At 39.2% G+C, this 18,053-nt stretch overlaps 1 protein-coding gene across 1 annotated transcript in view; it reads right to left on the bottom strand.

Annotated features, from left to right (window-relative positions):
• Nucleotides 1-9,654, bottom strand: part of LEKR1 (leucine, glutamate and lysine rich 1) — a 209,108-nt gene extending 199,454 nt beyond the window's left edge. The window contains exons 1-2 of the mRNA XM_043875221.1: nucleotides 9,583-9,654; nucleotides 6,543-6,632 (exon numbers count right to left, since the gene is read on the bottom strand). Of these exons, the coding sequence (XP_043731156.1) occupies nucleotides 6,543-6,590 (48 nt within the window). The 5' untranslated portion in view covers nucleotides 6,591-6,632; nucleotides 9,583-9,654. The remainder of the gene's footprint in view (nucleotides 1-6,542; nucleotides 6,633-9,582) is intronic.
• Between the last annotated feature and the right edge of the window lie 8,399 nt (nucleotides 9,655-18,053).

Here is an 18,053-nt window from a genome sequence, read left to right as displayed (position 1 = left end):
AATTACTCTGCTGTACACCTGAAACATATAATTATGTACATTAACTATACTGCAATAAAACTTTTTTTCAACCAATAACAACATCAAATACTAAAGATGCAGAGAAACTGGATCACTCATACACTGCTGGTGAGGATGTAAAATGCTATAGCCCTCTGGAAAAGTTTGGCAATGTTTAGAAAACTAAACATGCAACTACCAAACAATCTAGCAATTGTACTTGAGCATTTATCCTCTGAAAATAAAAACACAAGTTCACATAAAAACCTGTACACTAATATTTACTGTAACTTTATACATAATAGCCCCAAACAGGAAAAACTCAGATGTTCTTCAACAGGTTAAATAAATTGCAGTACATTTATACCATGGAATGCTACTCAGCAATACAAAGGAATAAACTACAAATATATGCAACAATATGCATAAAACTCCAGAAAATTACACTGATTCAAAAAAAAAAAACTAATTCCAAAGACTACATATTGCATAATCCCATTTTTATAACATTCTTGAGGTGACAAAATTATTGGGAGACCAGATCACTGGTTGCTAGAGGTCATGAATTGGGGGTAGGATAGTGGAGGCATGTGAAAGCAGAGGCTGAGATGAACGTAGCTACAAAAGGGCAACATGAGGAATCTCTGTTGTCACAGAATCCTTATCTGTGTCAATGTCAATGTCTGGTTGTGATATCTAGTAGAGTTTTGCCAGATGATACCATTGGAAAAAGTTGGGAGAAGGGTACATGAGATCTCTTGGTATCATTTCTCACAACTGCTTGTGAATTTACCCTGATCTTGAAAGAAAAGGTTTGGTTTCAAACGAACAAAATATAAAATAAATAAAGCTGGTACTAAAATGCTAGAGATTAATCCACAGAGAAATTTCAATAAGCAATTTTAAGAAGTGTTGTTTTCATATACAAATTATACATGACATGCCTATGTTTAGATTTAAATATACCTCCAAAGTATATTTACCCCAACACCTATTTTTCTAAAAAACTTCACCTTAGTAAATTCTGGGACTCTCTATGGCCAGGCAGCAAAAGTATTTTGGACTACAAATTAACAAATACAGAATTTTCAATACTCATAGTTTTTTTTTTTTTAAGTTTTCCCTAATGACCTCTCTTGGGTCACAATATTAAGTGAACAGTCTCTTCAAAAATTATACAGCTTATGTCTTTTTTCATTAGTTTCAAAACTACAATTACTTAAAAAGACAACACATATACCCCCACACACATAGACATATCACTGCTTTTCCAGGATAATAGCACTAATGTTTCAACGACGATTTTCTCTCCTTTTCCTCTACTTTAATTCAACACAAAATCTGATCCTAACCACAGTGGCCCAAAATGACCTGGAAAATTAAGTTTATTTTTTCTGGCAATGACAACCTGTGCTTGGAAATATAAAACTGTTATTCTGAATAAATCTCAAAGTTTCAAAGTACTAAAATTACTGAAACAGGACAAAATGAGCTGTTGCTGGTAGGGAAAGGGATTGTTATCCCAGAAAGAACAGTGTGCTCTCCAGCCCTTGCACTGCCACTTCTGTTTTATAAAATAAACAACTCTGGTCTCTTTATTTTACTTTGTGTCCTGTGATAATAAATATCTCCTGAGGCTAAAATCCTATTAGTAGTGCTCATTTTGTCACCATTAAAAAAAAACAAGAGACCAGTTCTACTTTTGCAAAATAACTGATTTTTCCACTGACTGTTGAGGTTGTTCTGACTTCTGTGTATATCTTCTAGCAAAAACAGCAAAAAGGAATATTACTCATTGTTCTTCTTTCTAAAAAGAGTCCATATGTTTCTGAAATAGGTGCACATTCAGGAAGGGAAGAAATATGGAATTATTATTTTGCTCATCTCTAAGTGTTTTAGTTTTAATTGTGGCAATAAAATACTAAACACGAAGTGTACTATCATTACAAGTGCATTCTGCTTTCAGTCTGCTAGATGAAAATTCCAGCAAAGCTGCTACTTATTGGAAGTCAGAAACAGGTAGGAGTCAACTTTGTTTAGAGAGTATATTTAGAGATATAATCTAAGTACACAAGGAAGTAAGCTGTAGAGTCCAGCAGCAGACAAGGGATGAGTATGGTCTTGCCTTCCAGCCCATTAGTCCGTTTGACATTTTCTGCTACTTGGGGAGATGGGAATCTGAAATGTGTTTATGCTCAGTCAGAAATTGTGATTAAAAAAACAAAAAGATCTGGGAGTGGCTGTCAAAAGATTATCTTTTTCTTTCTTCCCTAAGATTTCCTAAGAAGATGAGACTAGTGGTGAGACGATTTAACAATCTTCTCTTTCTAATAAGGTAATGGACTAACTAGAGCTTAGTATTATCCGTATTCTCCACACTTTTCCTTTGTTGGCCATCTCCCCCACCACATTTATATTCTCTCAGAACTCTTACCTATTGCTACCTATTTCACTAGTGTGTGTACAGTGTAGTACAGTCATTTCCATTTCCTTTATCATATATCTTTCGAGTAATTGATCAACCATCCTATTTCCATATTATACAGCAAAAGTACAGAGGGAAAAAGATTTCCCCCACTTCTCTTTGCTGATTTCTACACTAACCTTTCTTGCCTACACACAGCAAAAAAGGGAACACGGCAGGGGCTTCTCTAGAAAGAAGCCATTAGTGTTAGTCACTCAGTCGTGTCTGACTCTTCGCAACCCCATGGACTGTAGCCTGCCAGGCTTCTCTGTCTACGGGATTTTCCAGGCAAGAATACTGGAGTGGGTTGCCATTTCCTTCTCCAGGGGATCTTCCTGACCCAGAGATCGAACCCTGGGCTCCTGCATTGCAGGCAGATTCTTTACCATCTGAGTCACCAGGGAATCCCCTAGAAGGAAGAGCCTGCATAAAAACTAACACAAAAAGTGAACAAAAGAACAACGAAAAAAGCCTCTAAAAGTCCTCTGTGTCACTGTACACTGACCCACCCGTCCTTTCTTATCCCATAAAGAACTACAGCACAATTTCCAAGTCACTATGAAAGGCTAAGATTTGTTTTATCTTAATAATGAAATCCCTGGTGGCTCAGATGGTAAAGCGTCTGTCTACAATGTGGGAGACCCGGGTTCGATCCCTGGGTCGGGAAGATCCTCTGGAGAAGGAAATGGCTACCCACTTCAGTACTCTTGCCTAGAAAATCCCATGGACAGAGGAGTCCATGTGGTTGCAAAAAACTGGACACGACTGAGTGACTAAACTTTAATAATGAAATGGTTCTAATCTGAAGTACTCTTATTACTAGTATAAGCTTATATATCTGTTTAACATGCTTGTATATAGAATGATGTATGTAAGCTGATTAAATAAATATGCTTTAACCAGTTACAATCTGGACATTATGGACAATCTAGAGGAATCAAATATTAGGTAAGAAGTTATGGAAAACGAGTAACTGACATTCCCAAAACAAGCTCTAACAGGATGTGGGATGCATGTGCATATTTTTGGTTGCTTTATAATCAAGTAGCCAAAACAGTGTCTGCCACACTATAGGCACTTGATAAATACTTGTTGTACAAGTGTATCTAACTTCAGTCTGAAAAACTGCAAAGATGCACTTTACAGGCTAAGTATTCAGCAGACCAAGGGCTACAACTCACTTGTCCAGGGCCTTAGGCAGCTAAGCTACTCCTGGCCTCCCCACCTCTTTGCATTACACGGACAGCTCCCTGTCATTTAAGATTTGAGAATATGTCTATTTATAGAATGATTAGTTTTAGCATTTTTAAAAAATTTACTTATATAAGTGTCTTAAACAAGAAAAAAACCACATTCTTCAACTCATTCAGTTCAGTTCAGTCGCTCAGTCATGTCCGCCTCTTTGCAACCCCATGAACTGCAGCACGCCAGGCCTCCCTGTCCATCACCAACTCCTGGAGTACACCCAAACCCATGTCCATTGAGTCATGATTGGTGATGCCATCCAACCATCTCATCCTCTGCTGTCCCCTTCTCCTCCTGCCCTCAATCTTTCCCAGCATCAGGGTCTTTTTAAATGAGTCAGCTCTTCATCAGGTGGCCAAAATATTGGAGTTTCAGCTTCAACATCAGTCCTTCCAATGAACACCCAGGACTGATCTCCTTTAGGATGGACTGTTTGGATCTCCTTGCAGCCCAAGGGACTAAAACTCTGTTAAAATAAACACATACTCTTTAATGCATTTAAAACACTGACATTATTAAACATTCTCTACCCTGGCCAGTTTTTTTTCTTAATAGTGAGCTTTTGATCACTTAGCCCAGAACACCCTTTTCCCTGTCTGTCTATAGGAGTACTTTACTTTCAAGGGCCAATTCCAGTTCTATTTCCTGCAGAAAGATCTTCCCTTGACCATCATGATATTCAGGGATTACTCTCCCCACTTTCTCTATTTTCAGAGAAGATAGTATCTTACATGACATTTAAATCAACATTGTCTTTTAGGGTCTTTTTTTTTTTCATGTCATTATATATCTGCTTCCTAACAGATGACTGGTATCTGAGTATGGGTATTATTTCTTGTAGATTGTTTTGTTTTGTTTCTTTTTATCTCTACCATACCAGGCTAGTACATGAAAGGAAATCATTTGAGGGAGTGCGAGGACACTCCATGTATTCAAACACATCTAGGTACCATTTCTCAGGTAAGCATAGCAAAGCTGAGCTCTCTCTGAACTTTCTCTTATATCTAACTTTAAAGGTGAAGCAAATTAAGTGCAATGGTTTAAAAGGTCTTTAAAGGTAACTGGACTTCTCTTCCAGGTCCTGCTAGACTGCAGTTTACATAAATCTAAAGGACATGCAGTAGAAGTAAGCATCAAGTTAAATCAATGGCATGATTAATGATAACAGGCATTACATGCATAAAAGATAAAAATATACCTGAGAGCTGACTGCAGTTTTTAATTAAAAACTAATGGACTGGTGATTAATCTTAAACTGACTACAGATTTACCTTAAAAACTGAATGATAAATGACAGTTAAGGTTTGAGGTTTTAATTCATAATTTGTCAATCTGTTTCAAAGAGATATTTTTAATTACACTGTTAGCAATGTATGCATTGCCACAGTAAATATGGGAGAAATGATTTTACCTGAGGACAGATATAAATTAACAGGCAGGAAAATAGCTTAGCAATGGTGAAAAGAATTGAATGTTAACCAGATTAAATGAGTTGATATCTATAAAAGGCCTTAAAACATGGTAAAAGATAAGAATTAAGGTGAAACTGAAATAGACCCTTATAGAGAGACACCCTTAAAATTTTTGCATCACAAAAAGTTACAAACTAGGACTTCCCAGGTGGCCCAGTGGACTGTGCCAATGCAGCCTGCCAATGCAGAGGACATGGGTCTTCCTGATCCAGAAGATTCCACATGCTGCAGAGCAACTAAGCCCATGTGCCACAACTACTGAAATCTGTGTGCTCTCAGGCCTGCAACAAAGAGTAGCCCCCACTCCCTGCAAATAGAGAAAGCCCTTGCACACCAGTGAAGACCCAGCACAGCCATGAATAAATAAAAATTATTTAAAAAAAAAAAGTTACAAACTAAAATTTTTTGGTCCTTGGAAGAAAAGTTATGACCAACCTAGACAGCACATTAAAAAGCAGAGACATTCCTTCACCAACAAAGGTCTGTCTAGTCAAAGCTATGGTTTTTCCAGTAGTCATGTATGGATGTGAGAGTTGGACTGTAAAGAAAGCTGAGCATGGAAGAACTGATGCTTTTGAACTGTGGTGTTGGAGAAAACTCTTGAGAGTCCCTTGGACTGCAAGGAGATCCAACCAGTCCATCCTAAAGGAGATCAGTCCTGGGTGTTCACTGGAAGGACTGATGCTGAAGCTGAAACTCCAGTACTTTGGCCACCTGATGCAAAGAGCCAACTCATTGGAAAAGCCCAGGATGCTGGGGAAGATTGAAGGCGGGAGCAGAAGGGGATGACAGAGGATGAGATGGTTGGATGGCATCACCAACTCAATGGACATGAGTTTGAGTAAACTCCAGGAGCTGGTGATGGACAGGGAGGCCTGGCGTGCTGCAGTTCATGGGGTCACAAAGAGTCAGACACGACTGAGCAACTGAACTGAACTGAAAATTTCTGTAGTGGTTTACTACTAATTATTTGTTTTGCAAATATACAATAAGGATTACTTAACATTTGAAACGGACCCATTTATGTCATTTCTTTTTTTTTCCCTGAAAAGCTGCTAGATAAATATCTTAGTATTTGGCCGTTGCTGGAGCCCTTGTTTTACAAGGGCTCCAAAAACACCTGGTCAAATACCATGCCAGAATTATATATCCAGCTTCTTTCACAGGCTGAACATTCTTTGCACTGAATTGAATTCTACAGTTTTGACTATTACAATTACTTCCTTCCCCACTCCACCAATTCACTGCAGATTCCCTGCCTGACTAAAATAAATATAAAACCTCTGAATTCATTCTCCTATGTTTTAGAATTAACTGTTAAAATTCTCCTAATGTTGTGCTGTAATAACATAATGTCATACCTTTTGGATTTCTTCAGGTAATGCATGCATGGGAACATGACGATCCATAATTTCCAAAAATATACTGAAGGAGCTTTGAAGTAAAATAATCTAAAAACATTGATGGTGATAATTAGAATTAAAACAATATGAAGAAAATTTAAATTAAAAGATAAATTCCTACAAGTATTTGGGAATCAATGGGGATAACTATTTCCACAGACGTCTGTTTCATCAACTCAATGTTAAAAGGTACAAATGAGGTTTTCTCATGTGGTTATTAGGCCAATAGAACAGGAAGGACTAGAGAGACTACTGAATTAAAAATAACATTTTCTTTCTTTGGAACTTTATAATTGTAACTTCTGTAGTGGCATACAACTAGGTATTTGTTTTGCAAATACAGATTAAGGATCAGAAAATTTTAAACAGATCCATTTATTTCATTTAAAAGAAAAGTTTCTCCCCTGAAAAGCTGCTGGAAAAAATATCTATAGAATAGTTTAGCAGATAAAAAAAAGCAACTGTGACATGAATGCTGGTTTAAATGAAGTACAGGAAAAAATATTTAGTTACCAAGTTAAATATGATAGGCAAGCACTGAACAGAAAAGTCACTAAAGCATAAGAAGCCAAGTGCCAATTTTACCAAAAGTGGACATTTATATAATTTTTACACAGATGTTTTACTTTAAAATTTTTCATTTTATAATAAAACAATTCAATATAAAACTCTATCATTACTTTCATAAAACCACACAAGATTAATGAAGGGGCACAATGAGTTCTTATTTTTTTAATGTTTCCCAAATAAGGAGAAAGAATAGACAGTCCAGTTTCAAGAAGTGAGAGATGTTCATTCATATGTATGGGTGTATACAGATATATATATATATATATATATATATATATATATATACACACACACGTATATATGGGAAGTGAAGGGGGACAGCAGAGTAAGATAATATAGGCACAATTCCACAGCAGGAAAGGCCTGAGGGCCAGGAGCTGTAGATGAGGAACGATCTAGAAGTTCCGGGGAAAAAAATGTCTTATCTTCCTCATGGGAATGGGGAATTAGCAAAGGTGTCCTGAAGAGGTTTACTTTTGGTCAGGACAAGATTTTGACAAACAGAGACTAAAGAGGCACAGTACTCTATCAGAAAAAGTAATCCCAGCCACATAGCAAGATATCAAGCAAATTGTAATTGACAAAAGTTCCTGTGAGGCAGAATTTTTTTTTTAATTGTTTAAGTATTGGTGGAAGGGTGGATTTCCAATCCCCCTTGTTAGCAAAGTTCCATGTTTAATGAGCTGCTGTTTAAAATAAATAACTAATGGGCTGTCTTCCAACCTAAAGATAAAGGTAATACAATGTGTGTGGACAGAGAGAGTAAAGTTAACTGACATAGTGAACATTGGCCCACATAGCCAAGTACATAACAATCTGATATTTGGCAGGCTGTCACAGTGATGTGGCAAGAGCTCATTATTCACAGAAAGCTTACTATTCTCATTTCTGTCATTTTACAGTGAGCTCACCATCAGTAAAATAAGATGGCTTCATCTTAATGAAACTCTATTGTGAGCAGAATTTTTCCTAAAATTACCAACTAAATTTCCTTTTAAAAATTTCACACCTAAACGTATTTGAGAGCATGAATCTAGTGGCACAGTGGAACAGTTTCCTTATTGTAAATCTAGTCCAATTTTGTGGCCTTATTATACTGAGTGGGAAGAACTGGTAGGTCTGATTATTGAGGAAAATTTAAAAAATCCTGCCATCTAGAAAATTTCCCCACAATGAAGGAAGCAATTTTATTATCACATAAGCATTTAACTAGACTGTGATGCACAGCTAATCTGCTAATAAGATTACAAAGACGGAAAGAAATCCCACTTTTTAATACAGCCAAGCAGATACACTCCATTACATACATGTTCTCAAGATAAAAGATAATTAGTCCTCAACAGAGCTTGCTATACTCTATTTCATAGTTTGTTTTAAATTCACCTGGTAATTGAAGTAGCCACCTGCGCTAGCTAGCAGTGTTTGTTCAAACGAATACATATCTCTAGACAAAGCACTTGGTTACTAGAAGCACTAAACCCCAAAGTAATATGGAGATATGGGCCCTGTTTCCCTTGATGTCTACATTTTAAATGGCTCCCAGGTCCTCCAGAAAAATATTCTGGTTCTTCAAAAGATTTGCATACATACATGTTAAAGGAACAGAGGAAGCACACAGCCATAAGAGGTTTCCCAAGAAAGGGATGGGAGAGGTCTCTTTCCCTTTAGGCAAGAGGGAATTTTTTTTTTAACTTTTAATTTACTCTTTCATTATTTTGCTTTTTTCTTTTTAAATCAAAAGAGGTCCTTTTATTCTCAGACATTACACACTTTGTCAACTGTTCTTCGACATAAGGTGCGGTGATAACCCGCGGCAGCTGCGTAGGTATTTGCGAACCTGCTCTGACAGGATTACAAGGAAGATGTCAAAAATACAGACCCGTCCCCAGTCGTTCACTTCCGCCTCCCTTCATGACACCAGTGTCACGCTGGGCCATTAACTCACGTTCAGCTTTCAGGCCCTTCCCTAAAGAACTATTCCTTTAGTGTGTGTGAATCACCATAGATGAGGTCAGGGTCAGGTGAAGAGGGAGTTCACGTCCTGAGACCTTCTGAAGGGGCAGGATTTTCCAAATAGAAACTAACTGCAAGTGAAGCCAAAATCAGCTGCAAGGGTTTTGAAATCTGTCCCTTTATAACCCCGTCCCCTCGGGACCCGTGGAGGCGGGAAGAAGAGGAGGTGCGGGGATGAGGCCTATCCTAGCCGCGCTCTCAGGGGAGAAGAGGGCGCCCAGCCGGAAAGGCTCGCGAAGATCGACAGAGGCAGCAGCTGGGGGCAGAGGCAGGGCGCGGGGCCCATTCCCCCGGCGCAGCACCACGGCTCGGCTTTCCGGCTCTGCCCCCGGGCTGCCAGCACGCCTCTTCTTCGGAACTGCGCGCCGGGACCAGGTCATTCCCGGGCTCAAAAAAGCTTTTCCTTGTCTCTCACCTATACTTCGATTCCGCCGGGGGTGAAACGGCTTTCCTGGTCTCCCAGGAGACCGTGCTGCACGTCGGCCTGACGTCAAGGCGCGGTGACGTCACGACACACGCCACTCGCCAACGCGGAAGCAGGACACCCCTGCGCCGCCCCGGGCCAAGTTGTTGACGGAAGCCTGAAGCCTCCTGGCTGGGGTCAAAGAACTGGCTCAGCTTACCCTGGATGCTGTGAGTGGGAGGCAGGGGATGCGAAGGGCGAGGCAGAGGAGGACGGGCTGGAGGGAGACATTTCTATGTTGGAATGACGGTGGCAGAGGTGGAGAACGAAGTCGGTCTACCTCTCACCCCTGACCCCAGGGCCCTTGTGCCGGACGCGCCAGTGGGCAGTTACTGTTCTTGACCGGAAAGAAGATCCCTAGAGGTCATGGGTGTGTAAAGGGAACTTATGGTCTCAGTCACTACAGGGAGGGCAAGTTAATTGGGAAGGCGTTGGTAAAATTTTCATCCGAGTCCAAAAGTTGTCGAGATGAAGGGCTTAGTTCAAAAGATCTCTTGAGACCTCTAGTCCACAATTTATTTATAGAAGGTTGTCCACCCTTACACGTTACTTACTTCCTTTTCTTCCTTGAAAAGAGTTTATTGATGACCTACTGCCCAACTAGCAACTGCATACCAGGCTGGGGTGGTGCTCAGTGACTAAATCCATGCAGGGATCTCATTCTCAGTACAGATCTTTCCCTTTACAGGATTTTATGAGATCCAAAATGCAGCTCTTCTAAGAAATAAAACATTCACGGCTTGCTAGCCGGGGAAGAGACTTACTACTATTGAATGAAATGAGGTTGAGTGAATACAAAAAATATATAAAATGCACTTAACCTGACTGGTATTTTTGCCCCAACACCTAAGTGCCTTTTTGTTTCCATTCCCTAAAAGAGAGCATCTTTCTTCATCTGGAAAAGATAAGCAAGAATTAAGGGAAGCACAGGACAGCCAATGAAGTGGTCAAGTACAGTATGTTTATGAGTCTTGCAAAGAACTTTCAGGGGTGTTCACCCTCAGCCTATTTCTTTGAGGAACAATGAAGGCAAGATTGTTCCCGTTTTGTAACAGTGGGGGTGTAGGTAACACAAAAACTTCATCCAGATCCAACCAGTGCTTCATCCTGAATAGGAATTGCACACCTAAAGCAGGATAGCTCTTCTGAAGTCAGTTTGGCTATTGGATGATTATTAGCATTGATAATATTTGAGTACTTTGTATATATGATAAGGAAACTAAGGATGGGAGAAGATGCAGCTGCAAGACTGGAATTCATTGTGTGGTCTCATCTCACCTGTGCTTATCCATCTGTACATTGGCATTGAGACCAATTTTCCTTCCACTGTAAATGTACACTAGACCTTCACACTGTCCAATAAGATAATCACACGTGACTAGTTAATTTTGTTAAAATGAAATAAAATTTCATATTTCATCCTGTATTGCACTAGCCATAGTTCAAGTACTCAGTAGTTACATGTTGCTACCACATGAGACAGCATATAGAGAGAATATTTTCATCATCAAAGAAAGTTTTGTTGAACATTGGTAGACCCAGTAAGAATTTCAAGGATAAAATGTTGAAAAATTGTGAAGTATAGCCCTTGTTAAAAGAGTAGCAATGAAAAGTTGTATCGGCATAAGGAACCAGCCCACCCACCTCAGGGAGCAAGCAAGAGAAAGTGTTCCTTGTTTTTGCTCCGTTGTGCTGCACATGAGTCCCAGTAAAGCCTTGCTTAGGGGAAAAAAAAGAAGATAAAGAATTGTAGCAGGGAGTTACAAAACAGGTTTAAAAAAAACAGTTTTAAAAGAGTAATCAAATAAGCCTCTTCCTGTTGTTGGTGTCTGTTTTGGTGTTTTGTTTTGGGTTTTTTTTTTTTTTTTTTTTGGCTCTCAGTGGGTCTCAGTCTTTGCCTCTGTCTCTTCAGGTTTCTTTCCTTGTCCTTTTCGTTTTTCCAGTCCTTTTCCCTACCCCATTAGCCGTACTGGAACTGAAGTAGAATTTAAAGCATTTCCATCATTGGACATATTGAATAAAGTTTTGTTTTATCCTCTTTTTCAATTTTAAACTATGTAAGTTTCACTTTTTACGGCGACTTTTAAAAATAATCAGTGAAAACCAAATTGAACTCCTTTTAGCCTCTTCTATATATGGCAGAAAGCGAAGAAGAACTAAAGAGCCTCTTGATGAAAGTGAAAGAGGAGAGTGAAGAAGTTGGCTTAAAATTCAACATTCAGAAAATGAAGATCATGGCATCTGGTCCCATCACTTCATGGCAAATAGATGAGGAAGCAATGGAAACAGACTTTATTTTGGGGGTCTCCAAAATCACTGCAGGTGGTGACTGCAGCCATGAAATTAAAAGACACTTGCTCCTTTGAAGAAAAGCTATGACCAACCTAGATAGCATATTAAAAAGCAGAGACATTCCTTTGCCAACAAAGGTCCATCTAGTCAAAGCTATGATTTTTCCAGTAGTCATGTGTGGATGTGAGAGTTGGACTATAAAGAAAGCTGAGTGCTGAAGAATTGATGCTTTTGAACTGTAGTGTTGGAGAAGACTCTTGAGAGTCCCTCGAACAGTAAGGAGACCAAACCAGTCCATCCTAAAGGAAATCTGTCCTGAATATTGATTGGAAGGACTGATGCTGAAGCTGAAACTCCAATACTTTGGCCACCTGATGCAAAGAACTGACTCACTGGAAAAGACCCTGATGCTGGGAAAGATTGAAGGTGGGAGGAGAAGGTGATGACAGAGGATGACAATGGACATGAGTTTGAGCAAGCTCCATGAGTTGGTGATGGACAGGGAGGCCTGGCGTGCTGCAATCCATGGGGTCGCAAAGAGTTGGATGTGACTGAACGACTGAACTGACTGTGACCCTTTATTATAATTTTTCTTCTGTCAGTTTTTCTCAAGGGAGTGACCCCGAGATAGAAAAAAACAAATTCTTCCTAGTTTTTGAAGTAGAGTCTATATAAAGTGATAACCTAGGGCTTTCCACACGGTTCACACAACTTTGTGTTGTCATGTTAACATTTCAGTTCAGTCGCTAAGTCATGTCTGACTCTGTGACACTGTGGACTGCAGCACGCCAGGCCTCCCTGTCCATCACCGTCTCCTAGAGTTTACTCAAACTCACGTCCATTGAGTTGGTGATGCCATCCAACCATCTCATCCTCTGTCATCCCCTTCTCCTCCCACCTTCAATCTTCCCCAGCATCCTGGGCTTTTCCAATGAGTCGGCTCTTCGCATCAGGTGGCCTCCACATCAGTCCTTCCAATGAATATTCAGGACTGATTTCCTTTAGGATGGACTGGTTGGATCTCCTTGCAGTCCAAGGGACTCTCAAGAGTCTTCTCCAACACCACAGGTCAAAAGCATCAGTTCTTCCGTGCTCAGCTTTCTTTATAGTCCAACTCTCACATCCATACATGACTACTGAAAAAACCATAACTTTGACTAAATGAACCTTTGTTGGCGAACTAATGTCTCTGCTTTTTAAAATGCTGTCTAGGTAAATGTTAACATTTACGAGAACACAATGTCTATGCTTCTGTTTCTGTTATGAATTTGAATTTACTTAATTATCCAGCACAGCATTGCCATTCATGCCAGTCATTCTGGTAAGTAGTATTATGCCCCTTCCTCTCCTCTTCCTGTCCCCACATGAAAAGCATGTGGGAAAATAGGTACTTTTGTCTTCAAGTCTAATATAAAGATTAGGAATTCTATCCAAGATCACTCATTTTAAAGTGCCCTCAAAACTGTACAATGGGAGCATGGCAAAATTACAATTGTTATGTCGCTAAGTCATGTCCGACTCTTGTGACCCCATGGACTGTAGCCCTCCAGGCTCTTCTATCCATGGGATTTCCCAGGCAAGAATACTGGAGTGGGTTGCCATTTCCTTCTCCAGAGGATCTTCCCAACCCAGCGATTGAACCTGAGTCTTCTACATTGCAGGTAGATTCTTAACTGCTAAACCCCTTGGGAACCCCTAAAATCACAGTTAGCCCAACTTTATTTTTATCTGGTGAATCAGAACACAGTACAACACTACCTCCTCAAAAGTATGAATAAAAATGGTTGCAGATGAGTCCCAAACTGAAAGCAACAATGGCTTTCACTGCTATTTCTGGGTTCCATCCAATGCAAGTGCAGTTTTTAAACATCAACATTTACTAGGCTCTTTCCAGGCATTTCATATACAGTGTCTCATATACTGCAATCTTTCCAAACATAACTCAGTCAGATCTTGTTTATTGTTTGCTGCTGCTGCTGAGTCATTTCAGTCGTGTCCAACTCTGTGCGACGCCATAGACAGCAGCCCACCAGGCTCCCCTGTCCCTGGGATTCTCCAGGCAAGAACACTGGAGTGGGCTGCCATTTCCTTCTCCAATGCATGAAAGTGAAAAGTGAAAGTGAAGTCGCTCAGTCATGTCTGACTCCTAGCGACCCCATGGACTGCAGCCTACCAGGCTCCTCCATCCATGGGATTTTCCAGGCAAGAGTACTGGAGTGGGTTGTCATTGCCTTCTATTTATTGTTTACTCTCACTCAAAAAGATAGAAGTAGCCAAGGGAGTGACCCAACACACGAGCACTGAAGCACTCTTGGACTGAATGTGAATGTCAGCAGGAGCACCTGGGCCTCCTGTATTGTGTTAGCTGACCCTGCCAGCCAGCCAGTACCCACAGGGCCTCAGGCTATTTTGGATACGTCACATGTAAATACCTACAGTGGCTTCCCAGGTGGCACAGTGGTAAAGAATCTGCCTGCCAACGCAGAAGACACGGGTTTGATCCCTGGGGAGGAAAGATCTCCTGGAGTACGAAATGGCAACCCACTCTGGTATTCTTGCCTGGACAGTTTTATGGACATAAGAGCCAGCCAGGCTACAGTCTATGGGGTCGAAAAGAGTTGGACATGACTGAGCATGAGCATGTAATGCCCAAGAAGTATTTAATTCTGGAAATTAACTTTGTCTTATGCTTACCTTTTTCACAACTTTTCCCATACAGCTTCATTAAAAACAAAAAAAAAAGTCAGCTACAGGAGACCACTTGCTTTTTGTACTTCCCACCAAGATGTGGATAGGATTTCCTTTCCAAATAGGATTTTTTAAACTATTAATCAATAGTTAGACTCCTTTGTAAATCTATTTTGTCTATTTTGAACCCTAAATAACTCTGTTCTAGAGGTGGCTTGAACACAAAATACTATTTGTGAGTTTAGACTCTGTATATTTTTTTAATCCATCACATGTGCAGTGTAAACTTGAGTACCTAATAAAATGAAGGTCACATGTTTAAATAGCACTTCTCTCCAGGAGTTCAAATGTTTTGTCATCTACAGCAATAAACTGTGTACTGAATTCTTTTTAACCCTGAGAATATGATTATTGAACAGAATTTCCAATGAGACAAGTTAGGCCTCGAAGAAATAAACATCTATGTTCACATGTTCAAAGTCAAGCTCTACAATGAACCCTTTGATGACTGTAAACGTGTACTCTTGTGGCCTGTTCATTACTGATAAGAGCTTCACCCAAAAATGTACTGTGTGCCAAATAGGTTAATATTTGTCATATGAATATATTGATTTTTAATTGAGATATAACTGAAATACTTAGTTCCAGGTATCCAACAAAATGATTCAATATTTGTTTATATTGTAAAATAAAGGCAATAAGTCTAGTTAACATCCATCACCACACAGATACAATTTTTTTTTCTTATGATGACAGCTTTTAAGATATGCTCTCTTAGCTTCTTTCAAATAAACAGTACAATATTATTAACTATAGTCACAGTGCTGAAACACTATAGCCACAGGACTTATTTTCATGAATATAAAACACAAAAAGAATAAAGCTCTTAACAGTACTCACTTAATACTTTTATAATCAGTTTGATGCTCAAAATTATTGTACTGACAGTTCTTTAACCTTAGCTTCCAATATCTAGCCTATAACAAATATCAATGAAATCAAAGACTAAAAATTGATAACTGCCTTATACACTTAAAAAACTTTTTAAAGAACTTGCTTTTTAAATGAAATTATTACTTATTTCTGAGATTTCCATAGATTCTAATGAAGCATCTAAGTCTAACATTTGTTTTGATAAGTGACTGGCAGCAGTGATTTCATTTTACCTTTATAGATATGAAGTTCATATTTCTGTACCTATAATTTTAGGTAACTATGGAATTTATAAGACTCAAATTAGAGTAATTTTCCTGTCATTCTTTTTTTTTTTTAATCTCTAGTAATAGGATACTTTGATGCCATTAAATCAGGAGTTGTGAATCATCTTAAAAGTATTTTCTTATGAACTAGTGATAAAAAAAAATCAAACATTACTATCAAACAGGTGAAAAAGATTAATCATAGTAGCCCTGGTTTGCAAGGATATAGAGAAACTAGCATTTTTTTTTTATTTTTAATTTTGGCTGTGTTGAATCTTTGTTGTAACATGCAGGCTTTCTTTAGTTACAGGATGTAGGCTTGGCATATGGGATCTTAGTTCCCCAAGCAGGGGTTGAACCCACACCTCCTGCATTGGAAGGCAGTTTGTTGTTAACCACTGGACCATCAAGGAAGTCCCATGATTAGCACTCTTAAACACTGCTTTAAGGTTGAAAAATTAATACATTATGTTTTAAACACCTTGAAATGTTCAAAACTATTATAGTGGGCACCTGATTCTCCCTTCTTTCTTTTGTTCAGGAATCCAGACTTTATCATCCTCCCCTCTACGCCCTCTACCCCTAAGCACACATGAATCCTCCCAACTCCAGGAATGATTAGGTCAATTCTGCTGACCACTTTCCCTTTACCAGTGATTTAAGTCAGGAATGGGCCTATGACCCAATTCTGACCAAACAGACTCTGAAAGCTTCTGAAAAATTCTTCCTTATTAGTACAATACTTAAGGTTCATCACAGTCTTGCTTCTAATGTTTAAAAATCTGAAGTATCAAAATGAAATAAATTTATCAAACAAGAAGATTGTGCAGCTGTTAAAAATGATGATGTAGTTTATTGGTGGTGAATGTCCCAATGGATTCTATTCCTTTTATATGAAAAAAGGCAAGTTACAAATAGTTTTATAAATTTTAAAAAAGTATTCCAAATAGCATTCTAAATATATATATATCTATCTTCATTATTACTATCAATGTATATTCTACTAGGATATTAAAGGTACCTCACAGAATCAGCAGAAGAGCTAAATAACCAAGCTTCAAGAAAACAGGAAACAGGATTGCTTTGAGAACTCTGGGAAGTCTAAAAAGCCATAGAAAGTCTCAACCCTTTGAATCTACCACTTACTCAAAGTTGGTTCCTTTCTCTTTTACAGTCTCTGTCGGTGGCGGGGCAGTGGTGGCTGATAACCATTTTGAAACCAAGAGGAAATGAGACTTTTATTCCCAACCTCCAGTTAGAAAAACCCCAGGAAAAGACTGTTTAGCACACCTTGAGTTATACCCCAATCCCTTGATCAAATCACTGAAACCAGGAGGAGTCAGGTACCAGTCTCATGACCAATTGTGGTTCCCAGGGAGGCCAGGCTATACAGGATGGTACCTCCCTTTCTAATTACCCATCTCAAAGAAAAGAAACAGAAGAATCCGAGAAGGGGCGGTTCTGCCCCAGAAGAAAGGAAGAGTGCTAGGCAAATAAAATGAATGTTCTTACCTACAGAAGTGAGAATCTGAGTTAACTGGGAGAATACTTTAAACAGTGAATCTTGCTATCTTTCCACATGTGTAAGTTGAGAGGTGAACATGTGTATTCTGAAAGAGCCTTCTGGGAGTTTATGTAGGTACCCTAACCCCGGAGAAGCCCCTCTTACATGAGGGTGTGCTACTTGTGTAACAAAAGTGAGCATGAAACTAGGTACCACTGGCCCAAAGGTAATAATCGGAAAATAAACAAGAGCGTAGATCCACCAAACGAAATTTTAGATAAATAAGCTAACATGTAATTTTTTCAGCCGACCCAAGTGGTTTTATGTGTTAAGCTGTCTTGGTGTATTTTTGTTTTGCCCTTGAATCTTGACTTATCTACATATCTACAAACATTTGAAATATATAAACATATCTGAATGAAAAAAAATATTTCCCCCCACATGATCTTTATAAGGAAGTTGGATTGTGGTGTCCTGATACGTCAGTTATTTTTTCTTTTTCTTTTAAAAATATCCTTGGACCCTTGAGTCGCTGGAGAAGGTAATGGGAACCCACTCCAGTACTCTTGCCTGGAAAATTCCATGGCTGGAGGAGCCCGGTAGGCTGCAGTCCATGGGGTCTCTAAGAGTCAGACACGACTGAGCGACTTCACTTTCACTTTTCACTTTCATGTATTGGAGAAGGAAATGGCAACCCACTCCTGTATTCTTGCCTGTTGAGTCCCAGGGACGGAGAAGCC

This window comes from Cervus elaphus, chromosome 19 (assembly GCF_910594005.1).
Source record: "Cervus elaphus chromosome 19, mCerEla1.1, whole genome shotgun sequence".
Classification (NCBI taxonomy): Eukaryota; Metazoa; Chordata; class Mammalia; order Artiodactyla; family Cervidae; genus Cervus; species Cervus elaphus.
This window is presented reverse-complemented; position numbering and strand designations above follow the sequence as displayed.